This window comes from Pleurodeles waltl, chromosome 8 (assembly GCF_031143425.1).
Source record: "Pleurodeles waltl isolate 20211129_DDA chromosome 8, aPleWal1.hap1.20221129, whole genome shotgun sequence".
Classification (NCBI taxonomy): domain Eukaryota; kingdom Metazoa; phylum Chordata; class Amphibia; order Caudata; family Salamandridae; genus Pleurodeles; species Pleurodeles waltl.
The window spans coordinates 805079043-805096204 of record NC_090447.1 but is presented as its reverse complement, the minus strand read 5'-3'; the positions used below and the strand labels follow the sequence as shown (position 1 = coordinate 805096204).

General features: G+C 45.6%; 1 protein-coding gene across 1 annotated transcript in view; it reads right to left on the bottom strand.

Moving 5' to 3' along the window:
* The window catches only part of NALCN (sodium leak channel, non-selective), a 2264872-nt gene extending 2248537 nt beyond the window's left edge, over positions 1-16335 (bottom strand). The window contains exon 1 of the mRNA XM_069205064.1: positions 16193-16335. Within this exon, the coding sequence (XP_069061165.1) occupies positions 16193-16300 (108 nt within the window). The 5' untranslated portion in view covers positions 16301-16335. The remainder of the gene's footprint in view (positions 1-16192) is intronic.
* Positions 16336-17162: the final 827 nt, after the last annotated feature.

The following is a 17162-nucleotide window of genomic DNA, read 5'->3' as shown; positions in this document are numbered from 1 at the left end:
TATGATGAGAAGGAAGAACCCTAACCCACCGGAGGTACAATCATGGGCACAGTCAGCAACCCCTGGTTAGCATCCAAAAGCGTACATCTTCACAGAGAGGAAAGAGCAGGCTTACAGAGGCAACCCGTTGCTCAGGTTTAGGATTTCCTGCCCGAGGCATTTACACAAACCATCAAGCTTGATGCACTCCCCCTATGAACATTCCACAATTGCAACGATATTTCTTGAGCTTCTGCTTTGTCAGTGTTTGGCAGATTTGGATGATCACATAGCTTACAACTTAGGTATGCCAGTCCAGGGTTCAGCATGACTCGGAGTGGGCGAGGAGGATGGCAAATGACTATTCTGTTAAGCAACTGCTTGTTAAGATGTCTGGAGTGAGAAGGAACAAGTTGGGAAGGAATGGAGCAGAGAAGGGGGGTACATTACAAGTTGGCAGGGGTGGCTCCTTCACTTTAGCACCCCACTGGCTGAGCCAGATGCAGAAAAATAAAACAATAGTTTTCTTTTGTTTTATTTTTCTGCTTCTGACACAGCAGTGCAGGGAGGGGTGGGGCTGGGCCATGGGAGGGGGAAAGGGGTAGGGAGCACCTAAGTGTGCATGTGTACTTGGCCGGTCATCTGAGGCCAACCAAACACACATGCACACTTAGGATTCTCCAGCCCGACTGTATACACAGCCAAGCTGAAGAAACAGGCACAGACCCCAGGCTTGTGTCTGAGCGGCAGTGACTGCCACTCAGGCCAGTCATGATGCTGCTTACATGCTATGTTTAGCATGTTAGCAGCACAGGGATTGCTGGGGAGCCTGTGCTGGTGTCCCAGCTAATGCTGGGACACCACATCAACGAAAGAGGAGTGACAAATGAGGATGCAGCATCCCTGAAGGTAAGTTTAATTTCTTTTATTTTATTTTTTTATTTTCTCCTCTTGTGTCTGCCCCCACTGCCCTTCCCTTGCGATTTGCACCAGCCGCCGCTGCAAGTTGGTTCAGTTATGTTAAACCCTACAGGTAGGGATGTTTAATGTATCTTCAAATATCTTAAAATAAGAAAGTAAGAAAATGCAATGTCTAATACATTAGTAATCCAAAAAGGACATTATGATTGTAAACAATCTATTGAAGACTGTAAACTGTAGCTATGTGACGACTGACAATAAAAAATTATTAAAAAAATAAATAAACTGGGCTTTACTAAGCTATGCAAAGCCACCTTGTGAGGCTCTGAGTGATCTCGTAAATTATAGGTACCTTGTGGCAGGAAGACATTCCTTGGGTGGAGTGTGGGTGTTACCCTGCATCCACTCATAGCTTTTGGCACACTCCTAGACCTACAAAGTGTTGTAAACCTGGAAATGCAACAAAATGGTACGCCTCCCAGACCAAGGAGTAACAAGGAGAAATATCATTATTTCTCCTCAATACTTCCTTTTTTATGTGTGATGCATTCCACATCACACATAGATAAAGGAAAATGCCTTTGAGGACTGTTTTTGAGCAGGAAGGTACTCCTTCCTGCACAAAACAATCATGTTCATTGTGCAAGGATGCCTAAGTTGGAGCGAGGTGTAAACCGTGCACGAGCGCAAGGATGTAGCAGAAATGTGGCACATGTTTGTATATATGACTAATTTCTGATGCTCCCTTTCACGCAACACAGCACAGCAATTTGCCTTGGTGAGCTGTGCTGAGTGAAATGTTAGTAAATTTGCCACATGATTTCTTTAAGCCAATTACAGTATGTAGGAACTGTTGGTAAATTCCAGAGTCGATGTACACCCAGTTTCCACCAGATAAGTGCATTGTGGCTCCCCTCCTACAATGAGCAGTTGCTTCTGAAATGTATGAAATGTTAAGTGGCATAACCAAGGAGGAAGAGATGAGGAAATGACAGACACAGGGCTTCTTAATGATGATCATATCCGCGACTACAAGTGCAGGCGATTGGGTCAGGACCACAAAAATCTAGATACCACAGCCTGCCTGTCGACATCACCAGCAGTTTGAGTCTAGGCCCTCATGGGTTATGCATAGTTTAGGTTCTAACCAGGGCCGTTTGTGTGGTGTTTTAAAATAGTTAGACTTAAGCCTGACCCTAATATGTAGCGACAGGATGACAGACTATTCCTCATCAGAGAATGGTATGGAACTTCCCTTGTCCCCTAGTCCTAAGTGCCTCAGCCTTTAGGGTTGATAACTGTACGTCACGAATAGTGCTATATAAACCAGTCACCACTGCGCTAGGTTGACCCCAACCTTGGAAATACATTGGTTTAAGGCATGTGAGCAAAGAGGAAAGGGGGTCCTAATCTAGACCTTACACAGTGAAAAAGCTGGTAACAGTACCCTATTTGGGAGGCGTACAACCCAAATTGCTCTTAGAGCTCCCGAAAACAAGTCCAATTTCTGTATTCGAGAAAGTTATTTATAGTACGAATTCTGGCCTCTGACCTGTACTCCCACCCAGTTCTGAACAACAAACCATGAATCCTGCTTTATGCCTTAGCGGTGCATCAAAATGAATACACCTGAGTCTTCAGCTGAATGTTGCGTCCAAAACCGGCTATTGCATGCGACAGGATTATATTCCTCGATGTTTTTGGTTGCTCCACAATGCAACAGGTATATCTTGCAAAGACAAGACACTTCCCAATCTCCACTTCCAAGTGATTGTTGTGGTTGGTGTGCAATAAGCGGACTTTGTATGCCAGCGTGTAAACTAGGCAACAGGTGCCATGTGTGGCCTCCATTCACCGTTGGCATGTGTACTTTGGGCCACTTGACTCTCCAGCTTGTTGAGCGTAAATGTACTGTTTTGTCATTTAATCATTTTCCAGTAAAGTGGAGTTCTGTATATGCTGAGAGAGCATGGCAGAAACATACTCAACCCTTGCTATTACAGCCAATTTTTCTTTATTCGGACCATTCCCCAGAGCGGCAAGTGAACACTCAACCGACATAGGAAGCCAGATGTTTTTCTGTACGAGGAACGGTTCTCAAGTACCATATCCTCTGTTGACTAGGATGCCCAGGTATCTCACGTTAAGGGGCATCCTTCTGAAGCGGTGGTCACATTTAGTCATCCGGGCAGAGCTTCACTTTTAGCCCACTAAAATCTACAACCAGAGAACAGCGATAATTAATTCCTTAATTATATGATGCGGGGATTCGAGGTTGTTGGTTTCAAAAATGTCACAAGAAAGTTGTCTGTATATAAAGGCTTTTCTGGAGGCGCGCAGGTAGCTCAGTGCCCTTAACATTATCAGCCTGGCATCTCTTGCCAGGCAATGGTTATTGAGAGAGTACAAACTGGAGCTGGGATATTGGGCATTTCCTCCTGATAAGAAATGTTGCGGATATCTGTGCGGTAAGGCCTGAAAATGGCCAGCAAACCTAAGTTACAGAATCAGCATCCAATCGACCTCTCTCTACAGTAGAGTCCTGAAAAGGTAGTCCCTTCTAAGCTTCCAAGGATAGAGCCCCCTTTCCATCTCGATCATTCTAAATCTTGTATGAGAGGTGCAGTATTGCACTCATGCCGTGCCACAAGCCTTCATGTGTTAAAAGTAAAAGAACAGGTATCATTGAGCTATGTCTGTTTGCAAAGTATTTTACAGGTGGGTGAATGATCCAAACATTACAGAACTGGGAATGCCTTATTTAACATTTGCAAGACCTTAGCCCTGTGGGCCATATAAAACTCTAGAAGGAACCTTCCATCCCCGGGGGCCTTGCTAGTAAAGATGTCATCCATGCCATTCATTACCTTAGTTATTTCATCTTCCATGATACTGCTGTCTAGGGATGAATCTCGGTGAGCATTCAACTTCGGCAAGTAGGCACCGGCGAAAAACTTTAACTCCAAATGTAAAGGTTGCGTATAGTGAGTTGCGTAGACCAGTAAAGAATGTCGTAAATTCTATGATCACAATCTGGGCTGAGTGGGGATATCACTGTGCTCATTACATATTGCTGGAGTAAGAGACATCGACTTTCTCTGACCATGTTGATTTGCCAATCGTCTACTTGGCCTTTCTCTGTGCTTGTAGTGTTTCCTTTTTACTTGTGTAAGGCATGTTCATAGAAAGAGAGCTTTTAGCTCCAAATAATTCCAAATAATTCCTAGAGTAGTGGAGAACTCAAGGATCTGCTATAAAGGGGCAGTGACATTCCCATTGGGTGCCCCCATTACCTTTGACCTTCCCAAAATGTCCTGTTTTTCAGTACGAATTCCCTCATCTTGGGCCTCTCACATATACTTTACCAAGTGCCTACAGTGGCTCTTCAGTAGTGGAAGAGCCCACATTATCTAAAAGGAAACCAGCAAATAGAGACGGTGACTTCCTTTTTTACTTAGACTGTTTGTACCTAAATGTATTCATACACCAATGACATGAGGGTGGCATCATGATCCTTAAGTTTAATCGTAACTGTTGGAAATGGCCTGTCTGCAGGGTCACCCCCAAACGTTTTGCCTTCCTCCTCTTCTTTTTCTGACCTCATTTTTGCTGGCATTAGGACTTTGCACGCTTTACCACTGCTAACCAATGCTAAAGTGCATGTGCTCTCTCCCTTAAACATGGTTACTTTGGCTCATCCCCAACTTGCATATTTGATTTACTTGTAAGACCATAGTAAAGTGCACAGCTTGTGCCCGGGGCCTGTACATTTTATGCTACTAATGGGCCTGCAGCACTGGTTGTGCCTTCCACATAAGTAGCCCCTTAACCATGCCTCAGGCCTGCCATTGCAAGGCCTGTGTGTGCAGTTTCACTGCCACTTCGACTTGACATTTGCCAAGCCCTAAACTCCCCTTTTTCTACATATAAGTCACCCCTAATGTAGGCCCTAGGTAGCCCATAGGGCAGGGTGCTATGTAGGTAAAAGGCAGGACATGTACATGTGTGTTTTATATATCCTGGGAGTGGTAAAATCATAAATTCGTTTTCCACTACTGTTAGGCCTGCTCCTTTCATAGGATAGCATTAGTACTAGCCTCATATACTGTTTGAGTGGTAGATTCTGATCAGAAAGGGGTAATGTTGGACTTTTTTGCTTATGCAGTGTCATCCCGAATCTTTTTGCCTACTGCCTCCTATTTTTTCTGACCTGTCGCTGTTGGCTTTTGAACTCTGAGCACTTTACCACTGCTAACCAGTGCTAAAGTGCATATGCTCTCCATGTAAATTGTATGTAATTGGTTTATCCATGATTGGCCTATTTGATTTACGAGTAAGTCCCTAGTAAGGTGCACTATAGGTGCCAGGGCCTGTAAATCAAATGCTACTAGTGGGCCTGCAGCATTGGTTGTGCCACCCACATAAGTAGCTCTGTAATCATGTCTCAGACCTGCCACTGCAGTGTCTGTGTGTGTATTTTTACACTGTAAATTCGACTTGGCAAGTGTACCCACTTGTCAGGCCTAAACCTTCCCTTTTCTTACATGTAAGGCACCCCTAAGGTAGGCCCTAGTTAGCCCCAAGGGCAGGGTGCAGTGTATGGATAAGGTAGGACATATAGCAATGTGGTTTATATGTCCTGACAGTGAAATACTGCCAATTTCGTTTTTCACTGTTGCAAGGCCTGTCTCTCTCATAGGATAATATGGGGGCCACCTTTAAATATGATTAACGTGTAGATTCCCCTAGAGAGGTGATGGACATGTGGAGTTTGGGGTCCCTAAACTCACAATTTAAAAATACATCTTTTAGTAAAGTTGATTTTAAGATTGTGCATTTTAAAATGCCACTTTTAGAAAGTGAGCATTTCCTTGCTTAAACCATTCTGTGACTCTGCCTTGTATGTGGATTCCCTGTCTGGGTCAGTTTGACAGTTGGGTTGTTTTTCACCTCACACTAGACAGTGACACAAAGGGGGCTGGGGTGTAACCTGCATTTCCTGATAAGCCATTTCTGCTAGGAGGGAGGGGTGGAGTGGTCTCTCTCATCTGAAAGGACTGTGCCTGCCTCTGACAATGCAGACTCCAACCCCCTGGTGTGTGTCTGAGGCCTTGCCTGGGCAATGCAGGATTTCACAAGTAGGTGTGAGTCCCCTTTGAAGAAAGGTGACTTCAAAGACTAAAATGGGTCTAAGAAGGGCACCCAAATCTACAGACTTTAGAAACACTTCTGGAACCAAGAGGAACCTCTGCCTGGAGAAGAGCTGATAGCTGAGGAAGAAGTGCTGCCCTACCTGTGACTGTGCTTTGTGGAGCTTTCCATCAGTGCTGCTTCTGCCAGAGTAAGAGGGCAAAGACTGGACTTTGTGTGCCTTCCATCTTGTGAAGAAATCTCCAAGGGCTTGAGTTAGAGCTTGCCTCCTGTTGTTTGAAGTCTCAGGGACAGCAAAGACTTCTCTCTGCCAGCACCTGGAGTCTCTGGAGAGACTCCTGCTCTGACAAGTGGTGCCCTATCCAGTCCCTGGGCCCTTGAAAGGAAAGCTGGTGGAAATCCAAGGAAATCGATTTCGGACGACTCCGGACCGACGCCGCTGCTGAATCCGGTGACGCCGTCTGCACCCGACGCCGTAACCTTTGCTCGAACGTGACGCTCTTCGCAGGCCCGACGCCGCTGCAGCCCCGTGGAAGTCGCTGCACCACATCGTGATCGACGCCGCTAGAAGTGCGCGGATTCAACGTTTCGCACAGACACCGCGATCCCCGACTTTGCATATCGGCTTGTTTTTACTCTTCCCCAAAGGTACTGTACTTGGGGGTCTACACGACTCCGCGTCCGGCGCCGCTGGTGTCGGCTTGTTGGGAACGACTCTGTCACGACGCCGTGTTAACATCTCATCGAAGCATTTTTGTTTCTAAGCGCTATTTTTTTAGTTTAATCTTTAAAAATTCATAACTTGACTTGTGTATGTTGGATTTTTGTCGTTTTGGTCTTGTTTTGTTTAGATAAATATTTCCTATTTTTCTCAACTGGTGTTGTGTCATTTTGTAGTGTTTTCATTAAGTTACTGTGTGTGTTGGTACAAATACTTTACACCTAGCACTCTGAAGTTAAGCCTACTGCTCTGCCAAGCTACCATGGGGGTAAGCAGGGGTTAGCTGAGGGTGATTCTCTTTTACCCTGACAAGAGTGAGGGTCCTTGCTTGAACAGGGGGTAACCTGACTGTCAACCAAAGACCCCATTTCTAACAGGTAACCAGGTCATATTTAGTATGGCCAGAATCGTGATAGAAAATCCTGCTTATTGGTGAGTTTGGCTTTTATATTACTATTTTAGAAATGCCACTTTTAGAAAGTGAGCATTTCCCTGCACTTAAAATCCATCTGTGCCTTACAGCCTGTCTCCAATCAATATCTGGGCTGGGCTGGTTGACAGCTTCCTGGTGAATTTCACCCAGACAACCACAAACACAGGACACTCAGTCATACCTGCACTCATCTTCATGCTGAATGGGTCTTCCTGGGCTGGAACTGTGGAGGGCCTGACACTTACATTTCAAAGGCTAGTGGCCTGCACACACACAATGAACTGCCAAACCCGCTCCTGGGACCCTGGCAGACAGACCTGTACTGAAAGGAGAACTTGTGCACTTCATAACCACTCTTAGAAGTCTCTCCCACTTCAAAGGCATTTTTGGGTATATAAACTGGGTCCCTGACCCCACCAACGCAGACACTTCTGGACCTGAACCTGCAACCTGTCATTTGGACTGCTTTGCTGGGAAGGACTGCTGCCCTGCTGTTGCCCTGCTGCCCTCTGACTTTGCTGATAAGTGCTCTCCAAGAGCTTGGGTTGAGGTTGCCTCCTGCTTTCTGAAGACTCAGGGCCAAAAAGACTTCATCTCTTCAGGAAACTCTTTGTGCGCTGAAAATTAACACACAGCCTGCCGTAAATGACACACAGTTGTTTTGTGACTGAGAAATCACTGCACAGCCGTGCCAGAACGACACAGCCTGACTTCCTGAGTGAAGATTTGAAGCAGCACCTGCCTTGCGACTGGAAATTCGATGCACAGCTCTAATAGATCTAGGCACAGCCGAGGCGGAATGACGCAGCCGATTCCCCGAGTGGAAAATCGATGCATCGTCTGCGGTGCGACAGAAAATTCGACAAATTGCCATACTAGATTGGTGCAACGCCTGTCGCTTCTTCCGCACGCCCAGGATTTTCCAGCATTGTCCATAGGCGTCAAAAAGATCCCTGCATCGCAGTGAGAAACCAAGACTGCACACCGAAAAAATGACACAAAGCCTCTTGCAGCGTGGAAGGAAACGATGCATCATCTGTGCACCGTATTTTTCCACGCATCCTCTTCTCTGCAGTCTCCGTGAGTGTTATTTTTGACACAAACCAGGTACTTTGTGTAAACAAGAGACAATTGTTGATTTCTAAGAATTAAGACTCTTTTTAGTCTTGCAAAAGTGATATCTCATCTTGTGCTTATTGGATCTTTAATGTTTTGACCTTAATTTAACCAGATAAATATCATATATTTTACTAAACTTGTGTGATGTATTTTTATGGTGTTTTCACTGTGTTACTGAATAATTTATTGTACAAATACTTCACACATTGCCTTCTAAGTTAAGCCTGACTGCTCAGTGCCAAGCTACCAGAGGGTGGGGACAGGATAATTTAGATTGTGTGTGACTTACCCTGATTAGGATTGTGGTCCTTATTTGCACAAGGGTGTATACCTCTGCCAAATAGAGATCCTATTTCTACCAGTAACTGTATCACAGCATGATCTAAAATGCCACCCTACGCTTGATACTTGATAAGACATATGGTTATATGGTGGCTGAGGTAAGAAAAAAAACAATATGGGTGTATGTACCAACCACACAGAATACAAAGATTGCAGCCTAATATCTATACTTCCAGGCATTACTAAAACACTGGAAACATTTGTTAACAGACACCTTCCAGTATGTTTGGAAAATATTTAGGCCTGTATTTATACTCCGTTTGCGCCGAATTAGCGTCGTTTTTTTCGACGCAAATTTGGCGCAAAACTAACGCCATATTTATACTTTGGCGTTAGACGCGTCTAGCGCCAAAGTATGGGCAAATAGCGTCATTTTTTTGCGTGAACGCCTTCCTTGCGTTAATGAGATGCAAGGAAGGCGTTCCCGTCTAAAAAAATGACGGCGACGCAAATGCGTCGTATTTATACTCCCGGGCAAAAATCACGCCCGGGAGGTGGCGGGTCAAAAAACCCCGCATTTGCGCCACTATTTAACGCCTGGGTCAGGGTAGGCGTTAAGGGGCCTGTGGGCTCAAAATGAGCCCACAGGTGCCCTCCCCTGACCCAGGGACCCCCCCTGCCACCCCTGCCCACCCCAGGAGGACACCCAAGGATGGAGGGACCCACCCCAGGGACATTCAGGTAAGTTCAGGTAAGTATAATTTTTTATATTTTTAAATTTTTTTTGGGTGGCATAGGGGGGCCTTATTTGTGCCCCCCTACATGCCACTATGCCCAATGACCATGCCCAGGGGACATAAGTCCCCTGGGCATGGCCATTGGGCAAGGGGGCATGACTCCTGTCTTTACTAAGACAGGAGTCATTTAAATGGCGTCTGGGCGTCGAAAATAATGGCGCAAATCGGGTTGAGGCGATTTTTTTGCCTCAACCTGACTTGCCCCATTTTAAGACGCCCTAACGTCATTTTTTCCCAACGCCGGCGCTGCCTGGTCTACGTGGTTTTTTTCCACGCACACCAGGCAGCGCCGGTCTGCTTGCGCCGGCTAACGCCATTCCATAAATACGGCACCCGCATGGCGCTTCAGAATGGCGTTAGACGGCGCTAAATTTTTTGACGCTAAACTGCGTTAGCGCAGTTTAGCGTCAAAAAGTATAAATACGGGCATAAGGCCCGTATTTATACTCCGTTTGCGCCGAATTAGCGTCGTTTTTTTCGACGCAAATTCGGCGCAAAACTAACGCCATATTTATACTTTGGCGTTAGACGCGTCTAGCGCCAAAGTATGGGCAAATAGCGTCATTTTTTTGCGTGAACGCCTTCCTTGCGTTAATGAGATGCAAGGAAGGCGTTCCCGTCTAAAAAAATGACGGCGACGCAAATGCGTCGTATTTATACTCCCGGGCAAAAATCACGCCCGGGAGGTGGCGGGTCAAAAAACCCCGCATTTGCGCCACTATTTAACGCCTGGGTCAGGGTAGGCGTTAAGGGGCCTGTGGGCTCAAAATGAGCCCACAGGTGCCCTCCCCTGCCCCCAGGGACCCCCCCTGCCACCCCTGCCCACCCCAGGAGGACACCCAAGGATGGAGGGACCCACCCCAGGGACATTCAGGTAAGTTCAGGTAAGTATAATTTTTTATATTTTGTAATTTTTTTTGGGTGGCATAGGGGGGCCTTATTTGTGCCCCCCTACATGCCACTATGCCCAATGACCATGCCCAGGGGACATAAGTCCCCTGGGCATGGCCATTGGGCAAGGGGGCATGACTCCTGTCTTTACTAAGACAGGAGTCATTTAAATGGCGTCTGGGCGTCGAAAATAATGGCGCAAATCGGGTTGAGGCGATTTTTTTGCCTCAACCTGACTTGCCCCATTTTAAGACGCCCTAACGTCATTTTTTCCCAACGCCGGCGCTGCCTGGTCTACGTGGTTTTTTTCCACGCACACCAGGCAGCGCCGGTCTGCTTGCGCCGGCTAACGCCATTCCACAAATACGGCGCCCGCATGGCGCTTCAGAATGGCGTTAGACGGCGCTAAATTTTTTGACGCTAAACTGCGTTAGCGCAGTTTAGCGTCAAAAAGTATAAATACGGGCCTAAGATTGTACACCCCACCCAAACAGAATTCTGGCATGGATTCAGCACTGAAACTGCACTGTTAGCAGCTATGGAATAGCAGCATTTGACACAGTGTCTCACCCCAATCTACTACGAAGATTAGAAGAGGTGGGAATTATGAGCTCGCCTTTAAGTAGCTTACCTCTTTCTTGAATGACAGAAGCTTTCAAGTTTATGAGTCTTTCTATCCAAAATCGAACTCTTTAAAATGTGGGGTTTCGCTGGGATCTGTACTAAGCCCAATGCTATTTAACATGTATGTTCATCCACTAGCAGAGATTGTATCTGCATATGGATTTTCATTAGTGTCAAATGCAGATAATGTTATCTAAGTTGCATTTCTGCCCTTACCCTTTCACACAGTGCAGCACAGTAAGGTGGCTTACTATGTTGATCAGCGTGAACAAATGATAAATAGGGTCCTTAGTCCCTCCAGTGAGGGAGCAAAAGACTCCAGATGACTGCGAGCATGTGATCTTTTAAGGGTTGGACCTTCAGACCTTGGTCTTTGGATTTACCTCAGTCAGGTCTCCTGGATCTACCCAGTACATACACCTGAGTCATGTTTCATTCTCATTTTCTCACTGTCTTTGATCCACCAAGCTCTGTGAGAGTCCTGTAGTTTGGATGAAGTGGAGGGGTTTGCACCCATTGGGTAGGTATGTAGAGCTTACAACCACCAGTCCCTCCTCAGTAAATCAGCTTCTTAAGGGGTGAAATGAGCCTCCTGTCATACGTCGATGTCAGGCCATTTAGCGGATAAGTACAACAACGTCTTTTTTATAGTTTAATTCAAAGAAACTATGTTGAGGGTCCGGTGAGTGCTCAAAACGGTTATAGGGACCTTTTCCTTGTGACACCACGTATTGCTTCATGGTTGTTAGAAGACATCTCAGGCATATGTAGGCAGATTTTGTAAACATTTCTACTCTTGATTTATCACAGACTTTCTGAGCACACTTCGGGCAAGTCATGATAGGGAGTCTGAGGACAAACTGTGATGAAGTGTTAAGCATCTGGGAGTGGCTCACACCGAGTTGTAGGTTGATGAAGGACAACCTCACTCCACATATCAATGCAGGGGGTTGTGGGAATGCACTCTGAGAGCTGCTGAGATCTATCAGGTGCAGCGGCAACCCATGCTTACTCTGAGAGCTTGCCTAACACCGCCCTACAGTACTCCATCTCCCAGCGACAATGTACCCAGCGTCCATGAGTGGTCAGAGTGGACAGTGACCATTGCAGTGAGGGGGTGTCTGATAAAGACACTAAAGGCAGCTTGTTCTGGTAGTGTTGAAAGCCAAAGGAAGAGGTTGCCTAGGTCGGAGGCTTTAGAAACACTCACTGAAAATGGAGTGGATGTTAATGTCTTTGAGTATCAGGCATAGAGCAAATGTATGAGGTAAGCCATTTAATTCTATGCTTGTTATGTATAATTGAGAAAGGATAGTATAGTTGGATGATATACATTGGTAAAAACAGTGGATATGTCCAGTAGTATAAGCATGGGTGTAAGGTGATGACGATGTGTGCTGGTGATAAAGCTAGCTAGGTGTTAAGTGTGGTATCTGTTGATGGAAGGGTAAAGAAACCCAACTGGAGATGGTTAAGCAGGTTTTTAGATGATAGGTGGAGTGTAAGAAGAGCTAATATAATTGGCAATATTTGAGAGACAAGAAGGGCTAATAGTGTTTTTAGAAGAGATAGAATCACTGAGGATTAGAAACATGTTGACTAGATCCCTAATATGAGGGAATTGTTGAATAGAAAAATCAAATGAAAAAGAACAAGAGAGGGGTGGTGTTAGAAATGGAGACCCTGGTTGACAGTCAGTTTGCACTCTGTCCAAACAGGGACCTTCACTCTAGTCAGGGCAATGGATATAAACACTTAAGATAACCCCGGCTCACCCCCTTGGTAGCTTGGCACAAGCAGTCAAGCTTATCCCAAAGGCAATGTGTGAAGTACTTGTACCAGCACACACAGTAATAAAGTGAAAACACTATAAAATGGACACCACACCAGTTTAGAAAAATAGGCAACAGTTATCTAAATCAAACTAGACCAAAACGACAAAAATCCAACATATACAAGTCAGATATGAATTTTCAAAAGAATAAGAGTCTTACTCCTTAGAAAACAATGGAGACATTGATTTTACACAAAGAATCTGGTTTGCATAAAAAAATAAAGCCGCAAGGGCAAGAGTGTATCGGAAAAGTCAGCAATGCATTGATTCCTCACTCGTAAGTGAGGCTGTGCGTCGGTTTCTTTTCCAGTCGGGTCGGCAATGCGTTGTTTTTCTCCCTCACTAGAGAGCCATGTATCGATTTCCAGACACAGCACCTTCGACCCACGCAGGTTCATGATGACTTTGACGCCCAGCGACGATGCGTGAGAAATCCGGTTGCACAGTGTTAGAAAACCGTTCTGCGTGGGGTTTGTGTCATTATCAGCAGCCACAAGCGGGTGCTGTGTCATTCTTCCAGCCGTGATGCGTCGATCTCCCAGCCGCGATGCAGGTGGAGCGTTGATTTCAGCCGCGTAGTGGGTGGCGTGTTGTTTATCAGCCACGTTGCAGATGGCGCGTCACAAATTTACCTGCATAGCATTCTGTGCGCGGATTTGAGTCCTTGTTCTGAAAACTTCACCTTTCAAGGGCCCGGGGACTGGATAGGGCACCACTTGGCAGGGCAGGAGTCTCAGCAGAGAGTCCAGGTTTTGGCAGAGGAAGTCTTTGATGGTCCTGAGACTTCAAAAGAGGAGGCAAGCTTGAAGATTCTTCTCAAGAAGGAATGCACAACAAAGTTCAGTTTTTGTCCCCTTTCACAGGCAAAGGCTGCAACTGCAGGATAGCCCAACAAAGCACAGTCACAGGCAGGAGCAGCACTTCTCCTCAGCTCTTCAGCTCTTCCCCTTGGCAGAGGTTCCTCTTGGTTCCAGAAATGATCTAACTTTGGGTGCAATACTTATAGCCCTTTCTGCCTTTAAAGTAGGCAAACTTCAAAGGAAAGTCTCTGTTGTTTACAGGATCCTGCCTTTCCCAGGCAAGGCTTCAGACATACACCAGGGGGTTGGAGACTTCATTGTGTGAGGGCAGACACAGCCCATTAAGGTGTAAGTGACCACTCTTCCCTCCACTCCAGCCCAGATGGCTCATCAGGATATGGAGGCTACACCCCAGCTCCCTTTGTGTCACTGTCTAGAGGAGATTCACAAACAGCCTAACTGTCAGTCTGGCCCAGACAGGGAACCCACAAACAGGCAGAGTCACAGAATGGATAAAGCAAGAAAATGCCCACTTTCTAAAAGTGGCATTTTCAAACTGACAATTTAAAAATCAACTTTACCAAAAGTTGTATTTTTAAATTGTGAGTTCAGAGACCCCAATTTCCAAATTTCTATCTGCTCTCAAAGGGAGACTGCACTTTTAAGGATATTTAAAGGCAGCCCCCATGTTAACCGCTGAGAGGGATAGACTGCACCCTGCCCATGTGGCTGTTTAGGGCCTACCTTAGGGGTGCCTTACTTGTATACAAAGGGAAGGTTTAGGCCTGGCAAGTGAGTACACTTGCCAAGTTGAATTGGCAATTTAAAACTGTACACACAGACACTACAGTGGCAGGTCTGAGCCATGTTTATAGGTCTACTAATGTGGGTGGCCCAACCAGTGCTGCAGGTCTACTAGTAGCATTTGATTAACAGTTCCTGGGCAACTCTAGTGCGCTTTACTAGGGACGTATTAGTAAATCAAATATGACAATCATGGAAAAGCCAATTACACATACACTTTACACAGGAGCACTTGCACTTTAGCACTGGTCAGCAGTGGTAAAGTGCCCAGAGTACCAAAAACAGCAAAAACAGAGTCAGGCACACAGTCAAAGCTTGGGAAGCAGAGGCAAAAAAGACAGGGGAGACCATGCCAAGGATGACAGGTCTAACAGGTGGGTTGAATGCCATGGCTGCTCAAAGAGTCAGATGGTGAACAAGATTAACTGACAGCTTCAGTTTTTGTAAAGAGTGGTTGATACTGTGCTTAAGTATACATATGTAACTGAATGGGAATGGGGTGTAGTGGTGTTGTAGGAGAATGGATGTGGGGTATTGAGTAGTTTCATATGGTGGTGCTCTTAACAGAACTGAGTCACAGATAAATTTGATACACTCAAAGAGAAGTGGGAAGGTTGGATCTGAACCCTCGGTGCCCCATTGCCCTCTCAAATGTTTATGGCTGGTTCAACTGAAATGCCTGCACAGTGCATACTTTACACCATGCCAGCTATGGCATACAAGTAGGCTCTCATCCCTTTTGGGATTCTGCTGTGTGGATCCTAATACTAATATTTTTCATGTCATATGTGATGTCTTAAAATTGAGGAATATTGGCTAGCTATTGAAAAAGTTTAAAACCGGGTCCTAGCAAAACCAGTAGATCTGACACCCAGAGTAGCCCTATTGGGAATCTTGGATGATCTGGGGACAGTTGTGGTGAATGCATTAACTGCAAAGAGAGACATTGTAAAAAAAATTAAATACCCAGCCCCCCATGCTGTTGGAGTGGCGAGAAGTGTTAGATTAATATGTGAAGCAGAAGGAACCCATACACATAGCAAGAGCACTTGCAAATATTGTAAATACTGCACTTGTAAATATGCTAAGATTTGTGGAAGGTGGTGGTACTACCATGGACCCGTAAATGACTAAGCAATGGCTGTTGGTGTAGTATATGATGAGACACCCTTGACTGTAAAGGAACTGTATGTACTGGACACTGTATTGTCTTGTTTCTTCATAAAATCAATAACATTTGGTGTAGTAAAAAAATAACTGAGTAGTAAATCATTTGTTAAAGGTGGGTGTTTAGTGAGTGATTGTAGTGGATAAAGTAGGTGACTGACAGTACGTGCACGGCTTGAGGCTGGGGCATAAGAGCGGTGATAAAAGTTAAGGGCGTGCTTTTTCTAAGTGTCAGAGAGCAAGTTTAAAGCTGTCTTGTATGCTTCTACATTGATAGTTGACTTGTGCTTGCACCATTTGCCTAAATGTTCTCACGTTTTAGTTTCTGGATTTTGGACAACAGGAGTGATCCATGGTTGTAGATAAGACACAGCAGCGGAGGAGGAATGTTATGGAGAGTGTGAAGTAAGTGTTTGTGTCATCAGTGATGTAACTGGTTGGGTAATTTATGATGTAACATGTGTCAGAATGTGTGAGACCACGAGAAGTTTTCTTTCAGAGCACACTGTATCAAGTTAATATAGCATACTTTAGCTTTTGGTGCAGACAATATTACCCCTTCAACTGATAGTTAATAGGTGAATATATGTTGGACTTTGTGTGTGTTTGTGTGTGTGTGTATGTGTGAGAGAGAGAGAGAGAGAGAGTTTACAGCTGGCATTTACTTACTGGTTTGTTAATCCAAACGATGTCAGCATTGTCTGACAAAGACTCATCAGGACCAAAATCCGTCACGGGTTGGGCTTCCACTCTTGAGCTCTGCTTTCTTTTCAACATCTTGATGGTGGACCTGGTCCTTTTTAAAGCAGACACGCCCCCTAGAAGTAAAGAAACATTTTTGATGAGGAATAGCATAAAAAGGGGCATATTTATACTCCGTTTGCGCCGAATTAGCGTCGTTTTTTTCGACGCAAATTCGGCGCAAAACTAACGCCATATTTATACTTTGGCGTTAGACGCGTCTAGCGCCAAAGTATGGGCAAATAGCATCATTTTTTTGCGTGAACGCCTTCCTTGCGTTAATGAGATGCAAGGAAGGCGTTCCCGTCTAAAAAAATGACGGCGACGCAAATGCGTCGTATTTATACTCCCGGGCAAAAATCACGCCCGGGAGTGGTCGGGTCAAAAAACCCCGCATTTGCGCCACTTTTTAACGCCTGGGTCAGGGTAGGCGTTAAGGGGCCTGTGGGCTCAAAATGAGCCCACAGGTGCCCTCCCCTGCCCCCAGGGACCCCCCCTGCCACCCTTGCCCACCCCAGGAGGACACCCAAGGATGGAGGGACCCATCCCAGGGACATTCAGGTAAGTTCAGGTAAGTATACATTTATTATTATTATTTTTTTGGGTGGCATAGGGGGGCCTTATTTGTGCCCCCCTACATGCCACTATGCCCAATGACCATGCCCAGGGGACATAAGTCCCCTGGGCATGGCCATTGGGCAAGGGGGCATGACTCCTGTCTTTACTAAGACAGGAGTAATTTAAATGGCGTCTGGGCGTCGAAAAAAATGGCGCAAATCGGGTTGAGACAATTTTTTTGCCTCAACCTGACTTGCCCCATTTTAAGACGCCCTAACGCCATTTTCCCCCTACGCCGGCGCTGCCTGGTCTACGTGGTTTTTTTCCACGCACACCAGGC